At 41.1% G+C, this 21,081-nt stretch overlaps 1 protein-coding gene across 2 annotated transcripts in view; it reads left to right on the top strand.

The window, feature by feature from the left end:
- LOC142378219 (protein sidekick-1-like) overlaps positions 1 to 21,081 on the top strand; it is a 364,323-nt gene that overhangs the window by 230,147 nt on the left and 113,095 nt on the right. For both annotated transcript variants that reach the window (XM_075462488.1, XM_075462487.1), the window contains 8 exons: positions 6 to 108; positions 4,524 to 4,699; positions 8,545 to 8,628; positions 11,023 to 11,217; positions 13,313 to 13,429; positions 13,553 to 13,720; positions 14,795 to 14,897; positions 14,998 to 15,171. In XM_075462488.1, coding sequence (XP_075318603.1) covers positions 6 to 108; positions 4,524 to 4,699; positions 8,545 to 8,628; positions 11,023 to 11,217; positions 13,313 to 13,429; positions 13,553 to 13,720; positions 14,795 to 14,897; positions 14,998 to 15,171 — 1,120 coding nt within the window. The remainder of the gene's footprint in view (positions 1 to 5; positions 109 to 4,523; positions 4,700 to 8,544; positions 8,629 to 11,022; positions 11,218 to 13,312; positions 13,430 to 13,552; positions 13,721 to 14,794; positions 14,898 to 14,997; positions 15,172 to 21,081) is intronic.

Here is a 21,081-nt window from a genome sequence, read left to right as displayed (position 1 = left end):
TGCAGATCCTGAGTCAGAGCTCGTGGCTCCAGCAATCGTGATTGGACCTAAAAACACGACAGTGGGGGCTGGAAGAGAGGCTACGCTGGAGTGCATCGCTAATGCCAGGTACATTTCTTTTGTGCTCGTTCATATACAACCACACACACATTAGACAGTACAGTTTTCCTCCAAGGCAATTAGAGAATGCCACATAAACTCACAGCTCAGCAAACACACACAGACTCAAGCCTTCCCTCCTCGTGTTAAACACATTGGCGCAGACAGCACACCGATACACAGTCATGCATCCATCACTTCAGGGGATTTTGTGTTCACTTGGATCTATTTCTTGGAGATTTGCCCAAAACGTAACTGCTGCTTGCTGCCTTATTTCAACCTTAGCCCAACCTAAGACTAAGGTATCACACTGAAATGTATACATTTATATTACATATGTCAGTAAAGGGGGGGAGGCAGGACTTCAAAGGTAAAAGCAAACTTGGTTTATTAGAAAACAACAAAATCAAAAATCAAATCAAATCAAATTTATTTGTAGCACATTTCATGTACAAACAATTCAAAGTGCTTCACATAAAATAAAAGCATTGCAGCAGGGAGTGGAAGAAGCATTAAAAATACATAAGAGAATATAAAGAGAAACAAATAAAATCATTTAAATGAATTTAAAAACAAGCAACAGTCCAGATAAGTTCAAAGATAGCGTGCAGATTTCATGCATAGACACATGAGAACAGAAATGTTTTTAACCTGGATTTAAAGATGTCTCCATTTGGTGAAAGTTTAATCTCCACTGGCAGTTTGTTCCACTTGTTTGCAGCATAAAATTCAAAACAAGGCGCGGCTGAGCCGGATGATGAAACTAAAGTGTAGAAGCAAAACATGAGTATGAACGTGACAAAAAACTTGGGCTGGGCGAGTTAACTCGTTGATTATTTAACGCCGATAAATATTTTATCGCGCAGGTTAAACGCAGGTTTTATTATTTATTTTATTATTGTAAAAGTATGTTGCTCACAGGCTTTTATTTTGTAAAAGTCTGCTGCTGTCTGCTGTGGAACAGGAAAAGAAAGTAATCGGCGGATCCACCAAACATGGAGAAGGGTACGGAACTTTTACTCGGCCATTTTCATGTTAAAGTTCTTCCAGACGGCGGAGTCGACAGAACCAAAGTCATCTGTAAACACTGCCAAGTTGAATTGTCTTCTCAGCGTAGTAGTTCCAGTCTAAAATATCACTTAAAGGCAAAACACACAACTGATAGCAGCAAGTCATTCAAGGAAACAGACAGTGGAGCGAGGCTTCTACATAAAAACTACAGAAAGATGCTGATGTTAAAAGTGTGTTTGCACAACAAATGTTATGGCACTTTCATTCAAATGGCAACACATTTAAAATAAAGCTAAATGCTAAAGGCTATACACTACTTTTGGGTTCATTTTTGGATTCTGCGTACAAATGTGATTAATCAGGGAAATCATGTGATTAATTAGATTAAACATTTTAATCGTTGCCCAGCCCTACAAAAAAAAGGACTTGACATGACTTGAAAACACTTTACTTGGTAAGACGTGGCGTGGAAGGTGAATGGTGAAAACAGTGTAAGGAATTCCCAACTGAATGGGGAAACCTGGAAACTAAATACTGAACTGGGTGATTGGTGAATGAGTGCAGCTTTGGACAATGGATACAGGTGAAGTGAATGAAACTAATGACCTGAACATGGGGACTGAGGAAAAAACAATGGCAACACTTAACTACACATGAACTTAAAACTAAGGCGTGACATAAACTAACACATGATAAAACTCAAAAGAACTAAAGACATGGGGAAAACCCCGTGGCCATGACAACATACAGCTGTTTATGTCCACAAAGAGAGGGAGGTTCCCACCACTACCAAGTTACATTAGAAAAAAGTCAGCCCAAGAGGTAAAATTCCTGATTAACTAAAGGTTAGAAAATAATAATGAAATAATTTTGGTGTATGTGAGCCGAGCCATCCATCCATTTTCAATACCCCGCTGGGTATGCTCGCGGGCAAGCTGGAGCCTATCCCAGCTGTCATTGGGCGAGAGGCGGGCTACACCCTTTACAGTTCACCAGTCCATCACAGGGCCACACGGAGACAAACAATGGCTGTGTTCGAAACCGCATACTACATACTACATACTACATACTACATACTACATACTGCATACTACATACTACATACTACATACTGCATACTACATACTGCATACTGCATACTACATACTGCATACTGCATACTACATACTGCATACTGCATACTGCATACTACATACTGCATACTACATACTACATACTACATACTGCATACTGCATACTACATACTGCATACTGCATACTACATACTGCATACTACATACTGCATACTGCATACTACATACTGCATACTGCATACTACATACTACATACTGCATACTACATACTACATACTACATACTGCATACTACATACTGCATACTACATACTGCATACTACATACTACATACTGCATACTACATACTGCATACTGCATACTACATACTACATACTGCATACTGCATACTACATACTGCATACTACATACTACATACTGCATACTGCATACTACATACTGCATACTACATACTACATACTGCATACTACATACTGCATACTGCCGAAATCATTATACAGAAAGGTCTTTAAATTGTGCATTTCGGCGTTGCTTTTCAGACTGCAGTCCAGCGATGGCTCACGGCTTGGCTCCTAGCAACTTAACTAAGAGCAAAGCCGCGTGACGTAAAGCGGTGTAGTGTCGCAAAACCACGTTCTCTAAAATTATAATTTTATTCTCTTTTTTACAGTTTTATAAACTTAGAGTTTGCATAGCAAAAACGCAAAATGTTATATTAACATGTGAAATTATATTATAATGTATATTAGCTGTAATGATGAAAAAAAAAGTTTATCACGATAGAAAAAATAGAGGAGAAAGGTCACGATAGACATGTTTTTATCGTCCTCACGATATATATCGTCATATCGCCCAGCTCTATTCTGGGACTGACTCAATCAACACACAGTGTGTTTCTTTTTGTTAGGCTTTTGGCTGCACTGAGTCCATTAGATTTCTTTTCAGAATGCTCTTTACAAGCAACACAGGGTGGCTCTCAAGTTAGTCTCAAGCTCTCAAGTGTTTATTAGTCATACTACATAACTGGCACTTAGCTGCTGCAGGGCTCTAATACAGCACGAACCATCTGAACCATTCAAACAGAAATCTAGTCGAATCTAACCTTTTTGATTCAACACAAAGTCACAGGAACTTTTCCTCCATTCCTAAAGACTAAGAGAAGAACTCACTCCGGAGAGAGAAACGCTTGTCTAAAATCATCTCCTTACCACGGTAATTACCTGTTCCTGTATTTGCACCACTGCAGTCCTGGTGAAGTACTGAAACGATTGGAGGCTTGACTGAAAACACATTTTACTGTAAGGCCCAGTGTTAAAGGTCTATTAGTAGGCCTTTGTTGTAAGCAGAACCCATAGAGTTGGTGAACAGAACAATGTTTGACCTGTGAGTGTAGCAGCATGTTTAATTAACTTACTGCCCATGTTTGTCTGTGAATAGAACAACTAAGACACAAAGAGCTGGATGCTCCCAGCTGTAATTCAGTTAATGATTGTTGTTTTTGGATTTTTTTGTCCAATTTTATTATTTACAGTTTGGCTGCATATGAATTGGACTTGTTGCATATTCAGCCTCACTTTGAAGGACCTGAGTTATCTCGGCAAACAAATGTTGTATCTTTGGTGCGGTCACTCATTCTTTCTTATGCCAAAATAGCCTTTTATATGTAGAACCTCCTGATATATATATAAAGATATATCTCAAAATCATGGCAACATTTAATCTGGATGTGGCTGGCACACCATCATCATCTTTCTGTTTACTCTTGTGTTACCGCCTTCTACTCTAAGAGTGAAAAAGAAAGAATGTCTAAAATGTACAGAATTTGGTCCTAAATATCAAATCAAGTTAAAGTGAAACCATTCTCCTACATTCATTATAACTTCATCCACCTAATTTGCGCGGTTGTTGTTTTTGTCATTATAAAAAAAAAGTAGCGGTTTTATTGAACTCTTGCTCTTTTAAAGCAGGTAAGAATTAAAGTCTGCCAGAGAACACACACACACAAAGGAGGGCCACGCTTTCATGAACAGACACCGCGCTGTATTGATGTTGTCTTACACAAGTGCCCACACAAAAAGGAATGGCGTTTTGATGTTGTTTATCCAAAACTAAAGGAAAACCCATTTCCTTTTCTCAGCGTTTAGAATAACTGACTAAAGCTACTTCATGCTGAGCAGAGCTGACTGCTCTGATATGCACACTGTCATCTTTCATTTCTTGCCTCATTGACAAATAAACTGATGGATTTAATATGTTGTAATTGCCTTCTGTCACCCCTTTCCTTTTTTGTTGGCGCTCTCTCTCCCCTCCTCCCGTCTCCTCGTGTCTTCTCTCTCCGTAGACCAATTGACGGCCTCGTGGTGTCGTGGAAACGTGACGGGCGTCGGCTGGCCAGTGGGCGTCGACTAATCATTCCCGCACCCACCTCCTCGGACGCCGCTTTATATGTTTGTGAAGCGTTGCTTGGCAACAGTACTGCCAAATCCATGGAGGCGAGAGCTCACCTCACTGTAATAGGTAAGAAATGATTCTGCCACTTTCAAACACAGTCATGTTTCCGTCCTTTCAGGAGACACCGACTCAGAGGCTGCTCTCATTCTGGGAGAAACGGTGACGAGCGAAAAGCACCAAGTGCTGCAGTACGCACGGCCAAGAATCATCAGCCGCCACTTCTGATCAGATCAAAGGTTATCTGCTCTGCGTGCACATACACATGTGGCCTATGTCACACAGTCTGCTGTCAGCTGAGCAGCAAACAGGATGTCAGCAGGTCTGCTCGTGCTTCTGTAAAATCCCAATTACACCCAGCAGAGTTTCAGCTGCTTTCTATACAGCTGGGAACGGGATTGTTGGGTATGAGTGGTTGCACATGCAACAATACCTTTTGGAAGTCAGGATTCGTGTGATTTGTTTGAGCTAATGTGGTCTTATGATGATGATGATGATGATACGGTGGCCATAGCAGGTACAATCAGTTTAGCTATAAAGCCTCTCGTAATCCGCTGATGAATATGTTCCTGACGAAAACTTTTCCGTTTACTAAGATTCCAATCATCCAGTTTAGCCTGAATATGATTTATTCCGTGTATTCTCACAGATTGCTGTTGCAGCATCTGCCTTATCTTATCTTTCACTTATTGTCTCCTATAAATCCGGTTTGAATGTAAATATTCCTGATGCAGCGATTTGGAAAATATGGCCAGCTTTCTTCGCTCTTGCCCGACAGCTCACTTAAGTCTGTAGTAGCTCGCATCCACAGGCTAGAAAAAGCAAGAGAATGCATTTGGCCTTCTTTTTTCACTGTGTTTTCACCAAAGCCGGCTGTAAGTGAGCTGGTTCGTTTTGAGGCTCATTAAAAAAGCGACTCCCTTGACTGACAGCACAGATGAAGAGCTTTGGAGCTGTGCTCGCCGCCGCCGCTTTGTTCGCCGTCTCTGCAGAAATTACCAAAGACGAGCAGGAGGTTGTCTGTGATTGATACACCTCAGCTTTTTACACAATGCAGTTATTAAGGAAAGCATTCTGCTGGTGATTCTACTGCTTGTCCCGTGAATGGATTACATTCAGATTATCATAAGAATGTGGGTGAATGTATCCCAGGCCAACTTTGAATGTGGCCTTATGACCAGAGCTGAATGCGTCTTCTTTTTGTCCTCGAAAGTGAGGCAAGCTCCGCAACGGGGCTTTATAAATAGATTCATGTCCATTCAACATGAGTAATATAAGTAAACACACGATAATTCCAACATCGTTACCCATTATTGTCCGCAGTTGGTCCACTAATGCCCTCATCGTGTGATTCATTTCTGTTTTAACCTCGCTTTTGTCTTTTCTCGTCCTTTTTTCCCCCTCCGGGCTCTGTTCCCTTCTGTTTATTCCTCCATTTCTCCTGACTTTTCCTCCTGGAAGTGTGACTGTGAACACCCCAGGCAGTGCCTGTCAGCTGCAGCACTGCCTGGGCTGAATCTTTTGTCCAGTCACCGATCAAACGCCTGTCTGTGGTCACAAACAGCTGTTGCATTTCATGCTAATGTCTTTGTGTGCACTTCATGCTTTAGATACTATCGCAAAATTGCACCGCAGACACATGTGCCTATTTGCCCGGCAACTAAATTAGTTTTGCTCCCTGGAGTCGCCAATTAACAGGAGAACATGGAAAATGCTCAAGCAAGAGTGCTGTGGTAACAATGCGCTGCTGTCCTCAGCGTGTGCACATAAAGAGAAAACAAGCGTGCGAGCGGGAGGAGTGTGTGATTGATGAAGCGGAACTTTTCTCCCCCAGATTATCAGTTTCTTTTTGATCTGCAGTGACTTCTGAAGCGAGGGAGCACCTAAGCAGAGAATAAGAACTCCCCACGCCTACAGAATACTTGCTACTCGCCTGAATATTCATCCCGCACTCTCTTCTCTTTTTGTGCCCCCCCCCCATCAGTATCTAGAGCCAATTTTTTTTACTTTTACCTATCTCCTCCTTACCATTATCTTTCTTCATTAGTCCAGCAGCTCTTTTAAGGCCGAGCTGTCAGAGACAAAGTCTGCATACATTCATTTGTATCAGAGGAGTAGAGGCTGATGAATACATTGCTACTGATCCTTTCTTCCATCGATGGCTCCGCAGACCTTGATGCAATAAGGAGGATTCCTAAACAGAATAGTGTATGTGTCTCAGTGAGAGAGGAAAAAAAAAAACAGCCTCAAAGGTATTCATTATTCAATTTTATTTTATTTTTTTTTGCAGATCCGCTAATAGGAATATGTATGACTGCAGCCTTCTGTTGGATACTGTACAGGCAGCTACTGGTGCAAACAACAGCATATCTGTTGTTGTTCTCCATCTTGGTTTTGCAGGCAGCCAACAGGGAATCCACAAAAGCTCAAAGACTTAAACCCAGCCGCCCAAAACAATCAAAAATTAGGTGTTTTTCTTCTCTTTTTGTGCATCTGCATCTTCTTGTTTGTTTGTTTGGCAGTCGCCTGACTGAAGGTGGGGATTAATGCCTCTGTTTGATCAGCGTCACACCACATATCTGCTATTCACTGTAGTTTCTCCTGTTCTATCATTCAAGCGTCTGACTCCATGCTTCTCTGATTCTCTTACCAAGTTGTGCTCTGCATCAACAATGAGGTAAAATGAATGCACACCAGTTAAAAATGAGAGCAGGATGTGGTAAAGATAGTACCAACAGAAGAGTATTTTCCTCCCTTATTGTTTTTGCTATTTTGATGCATTAAGCTAAATGTTAATTAAAAGTATTTGTTTTGAGCTACACAAAAAAAGTGTTTCAATGGAGACCAAAAGCCCTCCAAACAAGTCCAAATCCAAGAACTAAAGGTTGGGCCTGGATTATAAAATAATCCACCACAGAGCACCATTAAAAGATGGCCTGATACAAATGAATGAGACAAACCCAACAAAAATAGGAATCATGCCAAATGAGTCCGGTGCCTGTAGTGTGGCTGTCTGCACACATACAGCTGGAGTTTTTCCTCTTTTATTTATTTATTTATTCATTCTTTTTTTTTTTGCCCCATCGCAATGTGCAGAGGAGCGAAACTAACCAAAGAAACGGTGGAGGAAATGAATTTTTCTTTAAAGTGCAGCAGCTTTAAGATGGCCGTCGCCGTGCTGAAACGTCGCTGTTTGTTTTGTTGTGGCTGTTCAAATATTTCAGATATCAAACCAGAAATCTAAAGTACACAATGTTTCCTACTTGTTCGTTAAAAAAAATACATAAATGAATAAAACATCTATCGTTTAGTTTGTGCGCCGATCATTCAGTTTGATTCAAGGTCATTTTTCAGTGAACTGCTGCGAATACTGCGTGAAGCCTCCTTTCAGACTTCCTCCGTCTTTCTCTTTTTCCCATTTTATTCTCACTGTGTCGATATCTTTTGCTAAGTATTAACAAATATCTCTAAATAAATAGAGTTTATATAGTAGTGGGTGACATACATATATATTGTGCTTTACAGTAATACACTAAAAGGGATTTATTCACCTTTTTTTTGTTGTTCTCATAACTTGTCAGCATTTAGAGCAACTCCAGTAAAGATGAAACTGAGCAACTATTGGCAGCAGAATGGAGTAGTTTAGAAAGAGGATTGTTTCCCTGAGGATATACAAAGAATGGGTTTTTCTATGACCTTGTGGGGAAATGAGGGGAAAGTTTTTATTCTATCCATACTGACTTCTTTATTTGTCTTTTCAAATCCTGAAGTTTTAAGGACTTTTCTTTGCAAAGTTATTAAAGTTCAAGCCCTCGGTGTTGGTGTTTGTTGTTCATTCGAGGCGTCATTTTATCCAAAATTGCTGGAGAATGTGATTTGTAAGTAAATGCTTTACATATTTTGTCTCTCTGCAGAACCACCCTTGCTGACTGTTCAACCCAAAGGGAAAATCTTTGTTGATATCGACAGGAATGTAGAGATTCCTTGCCAGGCTTCAGGTAAGTGAGTGCTGACAAAACGGGCTTTGTCACATGTGGTCTGAACCTGTTTAAAGGGACAGTTCGCCTCTTTTGACATGAAGCTGTATGACATCCCATATCAGCAGCATCATTGATGAACATCTTCTTACCCCTTGCTGCGTCCTGTGAGCAGAGTTCCAGCCTCGTTTTGGTGTTGATGAAGGTAGTCCGGCTAGTTGGCTGGGGTTTAAAAAATAAAGCGTTTTGCTTCTCAGAACAATATGCGTTCAACAGAGTAATACATTTGCATCACAAAATGGTTCTCTAGGAAAAAGTATGGGATGTCATGTCAAAAGAGGCGAACTATCCCTTTAACTTTCTGCTCTGATAATGACCGCACTGAAAGTTGTCTGAAGACATGTTTGGCTGCCATAGAAACGTTTCCATACGAGTCCAAAAGAAAAAGCTTTGCTCAATAAGTTCAACAACAATTCCACAAAAAAGTTGGGGAGGCCGTGTCAAATATTATTAAGAACAGATTGCAATTCAACAAGATTTAATTTACAGTCGAACAGAGGTAACATGTCCAGTGCTGAAAGTGAGAAATTGTAGCTCATCAGGGGGACGATGCTGAACAGCAGACTGTTGTAGCATCATGGCTTTGGCCCACAGTCTGTGTTCATCCCTAACTGGATCGTAGATCTGATGCATCCTCTTATGACAACTTCAAATTTCAGCTGTTGAGCCTCTTAGCTTAGTAGCAGTCATTGGTCCTGTTTACACAAGTATCCCCCATCCAGGTTGTGTCAAGGTGACTGTGTCCACTTTACCAACTCCGTGGTTCAGCATCATCCAATTTACAGCTGAAGTGCTTTAGTTTGACGGCCTCGTGGACGGTGGCACTGGGCTTTTTGGATGTGCAAACACACTGATATGCTAAGACCAGGGTTGGAAATTGCACTTGTCCATGACTCCTATCTTCAAATGGATTACATGGAAACACTTACACATGAAAGGGGCTGGACGCAGTTGGTAAATCTGAAACATGCACCCCTCTCATTCCCCCTCATTCCCTCTCTCACACTCACTCACTCAGAGTTCATGTTCCTCTTCAGTAATCTGATACAGTGGCAGTGTAATTAAATAGCAGAGGCCTGAGGGTATGGAGCAGGCATGAGGGAGAGGGAGTGAGACGAGGAGGGGGGACGAATATTTCACACGTGTCCGTGAAAGCTTGACACCAACAGATTAAGAAAAAGTCGGAGGTTCATCTCTCCCTTCCCCTAACAGCCCCACAGGTGAGGTTCAGATGGAGTAACTCCTTCCTGCCCGTCACATCTGGCCTGTTGGTCGGAGAAGTGGTGCTGATGCTGATACTATAGCTCAGTGTGCTGCACTTATTCAAATCCTTTTTTTTTTTTTAGAATGTTTTCTGCACCTTTCTGCCACTCTTACTCTACCACCCACACCCTCCAATAACTATGATATTAACACTCATTATGGCCACATTAATATTTATAGAGCCCAAGAAGGATGGGAGAGAGAAAAGATTGTGGAAATAGTGGTTTATGTAGTGGGAGTGGGAGCAGTTGGAGCTCTACGGTGAGGTCAGCTGGATTGTTATTGAGAAAATTCTCAATTCTCCCTTTGGGAGAACTTTTTTTTTTTTTTTTACTTGAATATGACTCAAGTAAAAGTAAAAAGTCGTCACTCACAATAATTACTTGAGTAAGAGTAAAAAAGTGCTCGGTGAAAAAACTACTCAAGTACTGAGTAACTGTTGAGTAACGTCTGATTTATTTGTTAACACAAGCGTTCAATCAGACAGACAAAAATACTAAATAATCATCTTTAGGCAAATTAGAGTTCATCCAATTGATCAAATAAATTAAAATTAATTAATTAATTACAAAATAGCTTAACCCCTTAACGCCTGAATTTATATAGCTGTATATAAAAAAAAAATACAGCTATATGTGTTTTAGCCTTTAAGTAGATGGTAAATAATGCTGAGATTATACTTTCACTTTTGCACAAAAAATAAATAGAATTTTTTTGTATGTTGCAAATTTGCGACAACAGGCATCCTGGTCAATTTGGAGTCAACGGTTACTCCGGCTACGGTTTGTAGCATATATGCGACAATAGGCGTTAAGATGTTAAATTAAAATAATCCAGGTAAATTCAAGAACTTCAATAAAAAAATCAAAGAGACTTAGGAAATGTTTAAAACATATGTAACCCATATGTAACCTAAAAAACAAACATTCACCTATCCATGGGGGGAAAAACGAGTTTAGGAAACTTACCGCTACATGTTTCCTCAAGTTAGATGTTGAGTTTCTGCTGAAATGTGCGTTTGTTTTGGTTGACACAGAAGACACAATGTTCTCCTTTTGTGCTTTTTTTTTCCATCCACATGCATATATGTAGGTGTTCCTCATCCTAGAATTGAATGGTATAAGGACGCAGTGCCTCTCTCCAAGCTGGCCAACCCTCGCTACAAGGTGAGCGCAGCCACCGGGCTGACGGTGCGCCGGGTGCAGCCCGGAGACGGAGGAATATTCCAGTGCTTCGCTCGCAGCGCTGCCGGAGAAACTCAAGCACACGCAGAACTCCTCGTCTCCAGTGAGTTGGCCCGACATGTTCTGTAAGCTTGTATCAACACACCTGCGCCATCCTTGCTTTCTTCTCAGCTCTGGCTTGTTTTTTGTTGATTTCCCACTTGTTTTGTACCGTTTCCATTTATCTGACTTAACCCTGCTGCACTCCTTCTTCACCTTAATCTATCTGTGTCGTTTTCTGCATACTGACTTACATACAGAATGGAATACTTATTTTTAAGAGCTGCAGTTAACCGTGACCTTCATCACTGCTCAGTTTCAGTCATCATAAGTAGTTTATTATTAATTTATTATTCATAATGTATACCTACAGTATTTACATATATAATGGTAGTCATTGGAAACGATGAGGATGCTGATTGTTATTAAACTTTTTAGGGAATTAGCTCACAGGTTTTCATGATGACACAGGGGCCTCTGCAGGGCAAACTTTGTGATGTCATTATTTCTACACAGAGGTGGGTAGAGCAGCCAAAAATTGTACTCAAGTAAAAGTGCTGTTACTTTAGAATAATATGACTCAAGTAAAAGTAAAAAGTATTCATCCAAATAATTACTTGAGTAAGAGTAAAAAAGTGCTCGGTGAAAAAACTACTCAAGTACTGAGTAACTGTTGAGTAACTTCTGATTTATTTGTTAACACAAGCATTCAATCAGACAGACAAAAATACTAAATAATCATCTTTAGGCCAATTAGAGTTCATCCAATTGATAAAATAAATTAAAATGAATGAATTAATTACAAAATAGCTTAAATTAAAATAATCCAGGTAAATTCAAGAACTTCAATAAAAAATCAAAGAGACTTAGGAAATGTTTAAAACATATGTAACCCATATGTAACCTAAAAAACAAACATTCACCTATCCATGGGGTAAAAAACGAGTTTAGGAAACTTAGCGCTACATGTTTCCTCAAGTTAGATGTTGAGTTTCTGCTGAAATGTGCGTTTGTTTTGGTTGACACAGAAGACACATAATGTAGCTGCTGTTTCTCACTCTTTGTAAGGTAAACATGCTTTCAGTATGAGGCCTCGTCTGCGTCTTCATTTCCCACCGTTGGTTCTGACATTTTTCATCTGTTTCTTTCTTTGTTTGCTACGACTGCTAATGCTAAAGCTAACCCGTCCCGCCGCTGAGATTGAGTATGGTCACGTGACCAGACTGCACGGCTGCGTCTGATTGGTGGAACACAGTCAGGTGGTAGAGCCTTTGGCGGAAGTCTCTCTCGGAAATCTACTCAAGTAAAAGTCAAAAGTATAGAGATTTAAAACTACTCCTAGAAGTATAATGTTTTCAAAAACTTAAGTAAATGTAACTCGTTACTATCCACCTCTGCTTCTACATGACCTCAGACAGACAAAGCTGCACTGGTGTTCTCTTATGAAGCCTTTTCATATTAACACATATACATACCAACACAGATAAAGATCTTTATTAAGCCAATGTCCGCTGATAATATTCACCGACCAACAGAACTCTCTGGTAGTTTCCTCATCTATAAGGTTACATCATTACATTTGAATACCCACACATATGGAAATTGTCACAGGTTAGACCTCCGACATGTCAATTTCACTCTTCCACCTCGTCCTCTGCGTTCTGTGTGACCCGACATGTAAAACTGTAACTTTAATTTTAATTAAAACTCGCTGAGTTTGCAAAGTGAGTCTGATATGTGGCTGAAAAATTGATCTGCAAGTCTTTTTTTTTTAATAGGTTATCGGTAACGTGACCATCAAGTCGCAGCCCCACCTGAAACAACAGGTCCTTTTCACTAAATTAAACTGACAGTCAGTGTCAGCTGAACGCTGTTCTCTTTCTTGATGGTTTGCAGATTTACATACTGTTTAGTGAGCATTTGAAATACTTGATAGTCCCCATGTAGCCTCCACGCTGCTGCTGTCCAAATGTATGCCCGCACACGTAGCAGCAGGTAGTGAATAAAGCCTCCATTGATCAGAGAGGCTGCATCAGTGTTTAGATCAACACTGTCATCCTTTCTTTATCCGTTCTTCTTTTTCCCTCTTTGCCGTTAAGCTTTAGTTTCACTTCTTTCACTTAGCAGTCATCCTCTGCCTCCCTTCTCCCGTGTTTCAGGTGTGGCCCCCACATTTACATCCCCCCCTTCTGACCAGACGGTAACCGATGGCGACGCAGCTTTGTTTACCTGCCACAACATTGGAGCTCCAAAACCTGCCATTACCTGGAGGAAAGGTAGCAAGTCCACAACACACCCTGAGCACGCAGGCTTATACGACGCGTCGGTCAGAGCATCGTGTGTTTGGTAGGGAAATGTGCATAATCACCTGCTTTTTTTTTCCTTCCCCGACTCTGCAGGCTTGCAGGTGGTAGCCAGCGGCTCCTTCCAGCTTCCCAGGTTCATGCTGTTGCAGTCAGGCGGTCTGCAAATTCAACCCGTCAGCCTCCAGGATTCCGGTGAATTCACCTGCATCGCCTCCAACTCGGAGGGAACCGTCAACGCCACCGCCACCCTCACCGTCTGGAGTAAGACACGTGCACACACACCCGCTGTAGACTCAACATGTAGACATCAAACAGCTCAATATATATCGGCTAAAGAAACTAAGACAGATGTGGACCACCAGTTTGTCTATAGCTGTCCAATTACATTAGCTCAGGCTAGCAAACAGCTTTGCAATTGGTCATTAATGTAGTTCAGACCCAACTGTGAGCACCTTTAAATCCAGGATAAAAACATTCCTCTTTCCATGTGCTTATGGTTGAGTTCCTTTAAATCATTTTAAAGCATAATGCTTGTACATATATTTTTACATTTTTTACATTTATTACTTTATTTTATTATTATTATATGTTTTGTTTTTATGGCACCAAACAGACCAGACCAAATTCCTCGTGATGTAAAAATTACTTGGCAATAAAACCTTTTCTGATTGTGATATAAATCCTCCTAATTGTTTTATATTTTTCTTTTTTCCCTCTTCTTTGATTGCTTTTAACTGTGTGTTTTTAATTTTTATTCTCTTTAAATTGCTTGTTTTTATGCTGTTTCTTTTAAATGCCTTGTCTTTATGTAAAGCACATTGAGTTGCCTGTGGTATGAAATGCGCTGTATGAATAAAGATGCCTTGCCTACTTGGCTTGTGCAGCAGGGAAATAATCATTTTATCAGCAAAGTCAGTCACCTTTCCAAACCGTATATTCTTTTTTTCTTCGACGACTTGGTCACATCCACAGATATGCGGTGAAGTTAAGGATATAAAAGAGGCCTCTTCCCTGCATCTGCATGTATTTTTCATCAGTGCACCTTTTATTCTCTCAATCATATCGATACCTGAGCGGAGCAAAGCACCAGTGAAGTGTTGGACTGCGTGCGTGTGGGTGTCTGAGTGCCTGAGAAGCATGCTCGAGTCCGGTATAATTCTGATAGTTCCTGTGGACAGATCCACACCTTGTTGTTGCTGAGCACCACTCGTTCTCATGCACACATGCTAACCAAGACTGCGCCGTTTATCTTGATTCGAGAGGAGAATTCTAACTGCTTTTCGCTGCTCCTTCTGCCTCCTTCTCTCTCTGCATTTTCTCCCCGTTACCTGTCAGGTCGCACAGTTATCTCGGTGCCTCCAACAGACCAGCGTGTTATCAAAGGAACCACCGCTGTTCTGGACTGTAACGCTACACATGACCCCAGAATCGATACCAGGTACCCGCTCATCAGCGTTCTCATTAAACTCGTCTCTTTCCCACTGAAGCGCTTCGTGTTGCTGTCTTCAGTCTTTACAAAAACACCGCCTCTGTTGCAGCTTCAGGTGGGACCGCAGTGGCGTGCTGGTTCTTCCGAGCAGCGGCGGCCGCGTCTCCGTGCGGCAGGGCTCTCTCACCATTGGACAGACGTGGTCAGGTGACATCGGTGACTACACCTGCACTGTGACATCACGAGCTGGCAATGATTCTCGCTCTGCACGCCTCGAAGTCATGTGAGTTCTGAGGATAATTTCTCCTCGTTTTGTGCGACACAAACACGTGTTCTTATGATTTTAATCACTGTCTTTTTATTAAGTTTTTTTCCTTTTATGCATACGGTTTGTGAATACAAAGAAGTGTTTATCTGGCACAGAGATAAAATAATATAATATACAGAAAATGAATCCCTACAAAGTAATCCCAGGTCACTGCCCAGGAGGTCCACGCACTACATTCTTATCCCTGACAGAACGGAGCACATTTCAATAAAATAAATTAATCTTGAGGATTATTGTATATTTTGAAATGAGTTAAGAAAGGGCCCCCATGTTTTTTTCAAATTTACCAGTTGAGTGTTGAAGAGAGCATCTAATTCTTTCCAATCCCAAACACGACATAAGGTCACGTAACCACTGCTTGTGAGTTGGAGGAGCAGCACCCTTCCACCTGGTCGTTCTTATGATTTTAAACGGAGAAGTTATCAGTAATGGGCTGCACGGTGGTGTGGTGGTTAGCACCGTCACCTCACAGCAAGAAGGTTCCAGGTTCAACTCCCGGCTGGGGCCTTTCTGTGTGGAGTCTGCATGTTCTCCCTGTGTATGCGTGGGTTCTCTCCGGGTACTCCGGCTTCCTCCCACCATCCAAAAACATGCATGTTAGGTTAATTGGCATCTCTAAAATCGTCCTTAGGAGTGAGTGTGAGTGTGTGCATGGTTGTTTGTCTCGTTTGTCTCTGTGTGGCCCTGTGATGGACTGGCGGCCTGTCCAGGGTGTACCCCGCCCCTTGCCCATTGACCGCTGGGATAGGCTCCAGCCCCCCCGCGACCCGACCGACGGATTCAGCGGTATAGATAATGGATGGATGGAACTTATCAGTAATTTGCTTCTGTGTGGATCCATGGAGAACTTCTTTATGAAGACCAGTTTGTTTTGCTTCTTGAGATAGAAGTCTGAGATTTATTTATATATGCTTTTTGTCTTTGGTCTGGCCGTCTGGATTCAAATTTCGGATTTGATTGGTCAGGAGGAAACCTTATTGTTGTCAGGTTTTGGGGTGAAGGTGTGGGGAAGGTAGGACACGTATGCGGACTTCAAAAAGAAAACTGGATTTATTCACAGGACTCAAAACGACAAAGTACAAACCAAAGGCGCGGCTGAACCGGATATCAAAAAACTTAACTGGGGATAAATACTTGGAAACAAAACAAAGGGCTTAACATGGCATGGATAAATAAATAAATACTTAGCTTTAGTCAGGGCGTGGCATGGCATGAAGGACAAGGAACGAACAGGTCAGGAATATCTAACAAAGAACCAACCAACTGAGAGGGGAGACTGGAAACTAAATAGGGAATGAGTGATTAGGTGCAGCTTGTGAAACTGGACAGGTGAGGGGAATGAACTAATTAACAGTTATGGGAAGTGAGGGGAAAACCAATGGCAAGACTAAAAATCAACCAAGACATGAACTGAAACACAAAAACGTAACATAAAACTAAAAACATGAGTCCCATGGCGTGACAATTGTGGAGTATAGAAGATAAATTGTATTTAAGATGTAACTCAGGCAAAGCAGCAGACAGGTTTCTTACATTATTTTGAACTTGTTTCCATGTTCTTACGAGTTCAACCAAGTTCCAGTAAGCAGTTTTACATGACACTAGAAATACATAAATTGAAGTTACACCCAGATAATAATACAGTTTTAGACTGAATCACTCCTGCATGTGTACGTCCAACCGAGGCGCTCTGCACACGCTTTCCATCTGTTTCTTTTGTCAGATGGCTAAAAGCATCATTTTCAGGCTGTCGATTAGCTCACTTTCTAACCACGACTTGCTTCCTCTCTCGTGCATGCAAGGACAAGGATGGCGGTCGGTAGCCAGGTTGAACTATAACCGTAGCTGTTGTTAGAAAATGTTACCAAATGTGTGATAACTTATCTGACTCAAGACCACCTCTATATGGAATACACTCCCTGCTCTTTGCTTCAGCAACCATACTACTCTTTCAGTATGATATATGCCGAGGTGGGCAGAGCAGCCAAACATTGTACTCAAGTAAAAGTGCTGTTACTTCAGAATAATATGACTCAAGTAAAAGTAAAAAGTATTCATCCAAATAATTACTTGAGTAAGAGTAAAAAAGTGCTCGGTGAAAAAACTACTCAAGTACTGAGTAACTGTTGAGTAACGTCTAAAATATCACTTAAAGGGGAACTGCGGTATTTCCAACATTAAGCCTCTTTTCTGAGTCGTCTGCAATGTTTTAGAACCCCCCTCACCGCTTTTTTGATGTTTACTGCTGTCTCTGGTATTTGCCTAATTTTGATTCTTCTCAACCTGCTTCAGAACGGCAAGTCATGCACATGTCCAAAAAGGTCCGTAAAAGCACCATAAACGTCCGTTTTCAAAATCATCAACTCACCGGAGTGGTTACTGGTGTGCACTGGTAATCCATATCAAATTTCGTTGCGAAAAGTTGCTTCTGTCTGTGTCTGTGTTTTATTTGGCAGCTCGTTCATGCTCGCACTATTTTCTTCGCGGTGGCGGAGTAATATCAACGAACATCCAGTACAAAATGTCAAATAAAACACAGACACAGACAGAAGCAACTTTTCGCAACGAAATTTGATATGGATTACCAGTGCACACCAGTAACCACTCCGGTGAGTTGATGATTTTGAAAACGGACGTTTATGGTGCTTTTACGGACCTTTTTGGACATGCGCATGACTTGCCGTTCTGAAGCAGGTTGAGAAGAATCAAAATTAGGCAAATACCGGAGACAGCAGTAAACATCAAAAAAGCGGTGAGGGGGGTTCTAAAACATTGCAGACGACTCAGAAAAGAGGCTTAATGTTGGAAATACCGCAGTTCCCCTTTAACACAAGCATTCAATCAGACAGACAAAAATACTAAATAATCATCTTTAGACAAATTAGAGTTCATCCAATTGATAAAATAAATTAAAATGAATTAATTAATTACAAAATAGCTTAAATTAAAATAATCCAGGTAAATTCAAGAACTTCAATAAAGAATAAAAGAGACTTAGGAAATGTTTAAAACATATGTAACCCATATGGAACCTAAAAAACAAACATTCACCTATCCATGGGGGGAAAAACGAGTTTAGGAAACTTAGCGCTACATGTTTCCTCAAGTTAGATGTTGAGTTTCTGCTGAAATGTGCGTTTGTTTTGGTTGACACAGAAGACACATAATGTAGCTGCTGTTTCTCACTCTTTGTAAGGTAAACATGCTTTCAGTATGAGGCCTCGTCTGCGTCTTCATTTCCCACCGTTGGTTCTGACATTTTTCATCTGTTTCTTTCTTTGTTTGCTACGACTGCTAATGCTAAAGCTAACCCGTCCCGCCGCTGAGATCGAGTATGGTCACGTGACCAGACTGCACGGCTGCGTCTGATTGGTGGAACACAGTCAGGTGGTAGAGCCTTTGGCGGAAGTCTCTCTCTCTGTCAGAATAAAACATTAAAATGAGGCGTACGCGGGGGGATAAAAATAATGAGGCGTAGAATACCAAAGAGGTAAGAAGAAAAGTAACCAGCTCATTGTAGCCTAATGTAGCGGAGTAAGAGGACAGTTTCTGCTGCACACATCTACTCAAGGAAAAGTAAAAAGTATAGAGATTTAAAACTACTCCTAAAAGTATAATTTTTTCAAAAACTACTCAAGTAAATGTAACTCGTTACTACCCACCTCTGGGTATATGTGCAGCCATACGTTCATGTCTAAATGAGCAGTTTTCCACTGGAGTTCACATTCCAACATGCCACACACACATATCTTGAGCGTGTCTCACACTCCGACCCATGCAGCCTCATTACAGCTGCTGTCAGAGAACAGGTAGTGGCTTTTATATATTAATAGGCACTTTGGTAATATATTTATAAAAGGTACTTTTGATATATTCATGTAATTGCATGGTAGAGTAGGGAGACAGAACATTAGTCCAAATCCTTCTGAATTATGGAGAGAAAAGAGGTTATTCATGTCAGACACAAAGGGAGGGAGCAGATCGGTGTTTACAGCCGTGTGAAAACATGACGGAAATGGAAGGGGTTTTCTTTTCAACACTGCATGACTGTGTCTGTACAGTTGTATTCACACGTGTCCACATGTGCGACTGACATTCTCGTTAGCTTGGTAGCATCGGGTCATAGAGGCTAACAGACGCCGACGGCTGAGGAGACAGACTAATTACCAGCAGGTTATCGGTTCAACTCCCGCAAGACTCGTTCTCGTCTCTGTGAGAGTGCGTTTTGTGTGAGGGGTGCTGATGGTAGTTGCTCTAACGCTCTTTATGCTCAGTCAGTAATTAATATGATCATGTCAGCTCAGAGAAGAAAACAATGGCTCCAATTCCCCTCGCTGCCGCCTCGCTTCCATCACCGCTGTCACGGCTTGATATACTACTCCATCTTTCCCTTCATCCATTTTTCCTGCTGCCTTTCTGTCCCTTTTTTATGGATTCATGTTGAACTGTAGAACAAAACAAACAGAAATAACGGTTCCAAGGTAAACGTTTGTAAACTTGCATCATCTAAACCAGTGATACTCACTATTTTTTTCACCAGAGCCACATTTGCAGCAAAATCAAGGGAAGAGACACTTTTACCACAACATACTAAAGTCCCCCTTTTGCAAATATGCATTTCTACATATAAAACATCCCACAGACAAAGAAACAACACAGCCAATACATTTTCAGTTAAGACCACATTTACCTTAATACTGGGATGAGCAGAAGCTGGCGTGCATGTCCTCGACTTTCTTCATGTTGTATTTGTAGTTTGTTATTGTAATCATAGTGAGACATTCAGGATGAGCATGGTTTCTGTGCTGGTTTTTCCCTTTTAATTAAAACTGATCCATTGTGCCTGCATCTGGCGCTGGCTAAAGAAGCTAGCGTGCTCTGCAGTTTAATCGGGCTGCGTTGCCAGGTTTAACAGAGCCCCCTTTAGGAAACACAATTAAGCCTTAATTAATACTTAATAAAAATACTTAAAGGGATAATCCGGAGTAAAATGCACTTCAGATCTATTTACGGGATGTTGGGAGTACATACGTTGAGTTGACATCAAAATCATGTCATTCAGATGTGTTTTGAGAATTTCGATTTGACCGTTTTTAGCCAAAAGTCACGTCACGTGAGTCCGTAGTTGATTGCCGAGTGTGGAGTAACTCGCTCTGGAAAGTCACAATTTCGTTGCCGTTTTTTTTTACAAACATAGTCCAGTATTTCTTTCGAAAGTGAAATGAAGTTGTATGCAACAGCAAAGCCTAGCTTACTAACAGGTTGGAACTTTGAAATGTCACGTGACGTGATGTCTCGCGTGAGATAGCCTCCTGTTGACGGAAGAGGCTCTGATTGAGAGCAGGCACTGGCTTGATTAAATTCATTCTGGACTCTCTATCCGACCACATGAAGACCTCGGGACACTTCGGTTTGGCTTTAGGGACCCTCTACTCACTACCACGTAAGTGTTATGTTGTTTGGAGCTGTAGAAGAGGTTTAAAAATAGCGTTTTGTAGCGGCGAAACGATATGCCCCTCTCACTTCCAGGCTAACGACTTTTGGCTAAAAACGGTCAAATCGAAATTCTCAAAACACATCCGAATGACATGATTTTGATGTCAACTCAACGTATGTACTCCCAACATCCCGTAAATTGATCTAAAGTGCATTTTACTCCGGATTATCCCTTTAATACTACAAAAACGCAAACTTAATAAAAATACTTAACACTGTGCAGTATTCGCTGTATGTTATTTGAAAAAATGTATTGTTATTGTTACCATATTGTTATAAGCTGCTATGCGAGTGCGAGCCGCCAGTTAGAGCTTGAGGAGCCGCACAATGAGTATCTCTGGTCTAATGCAAACCAACAGGAGCTTGCAC

The sequence above is a fragment of the Odontesthes bonariensis genome, chromosome 4, assembly GCF_027942865.1.
Source record: "Odontesthes bonariensis isolate fOdoBon6 chromosome 4, fOdoBon6.hap1, whole genome shotgun sequence".
Taxonomy (NCBI): Eukaryota; Metazoa; Chordata; class Actinopteri; order Atheriniformes; family Atherinopsidae; genus Odontesthes; species Odontesthes bonariensis.
Note: the sequence above shows the minus strand (reverse complement) of the source record. Positions and strands in the feature narration are given on the sequence as shown.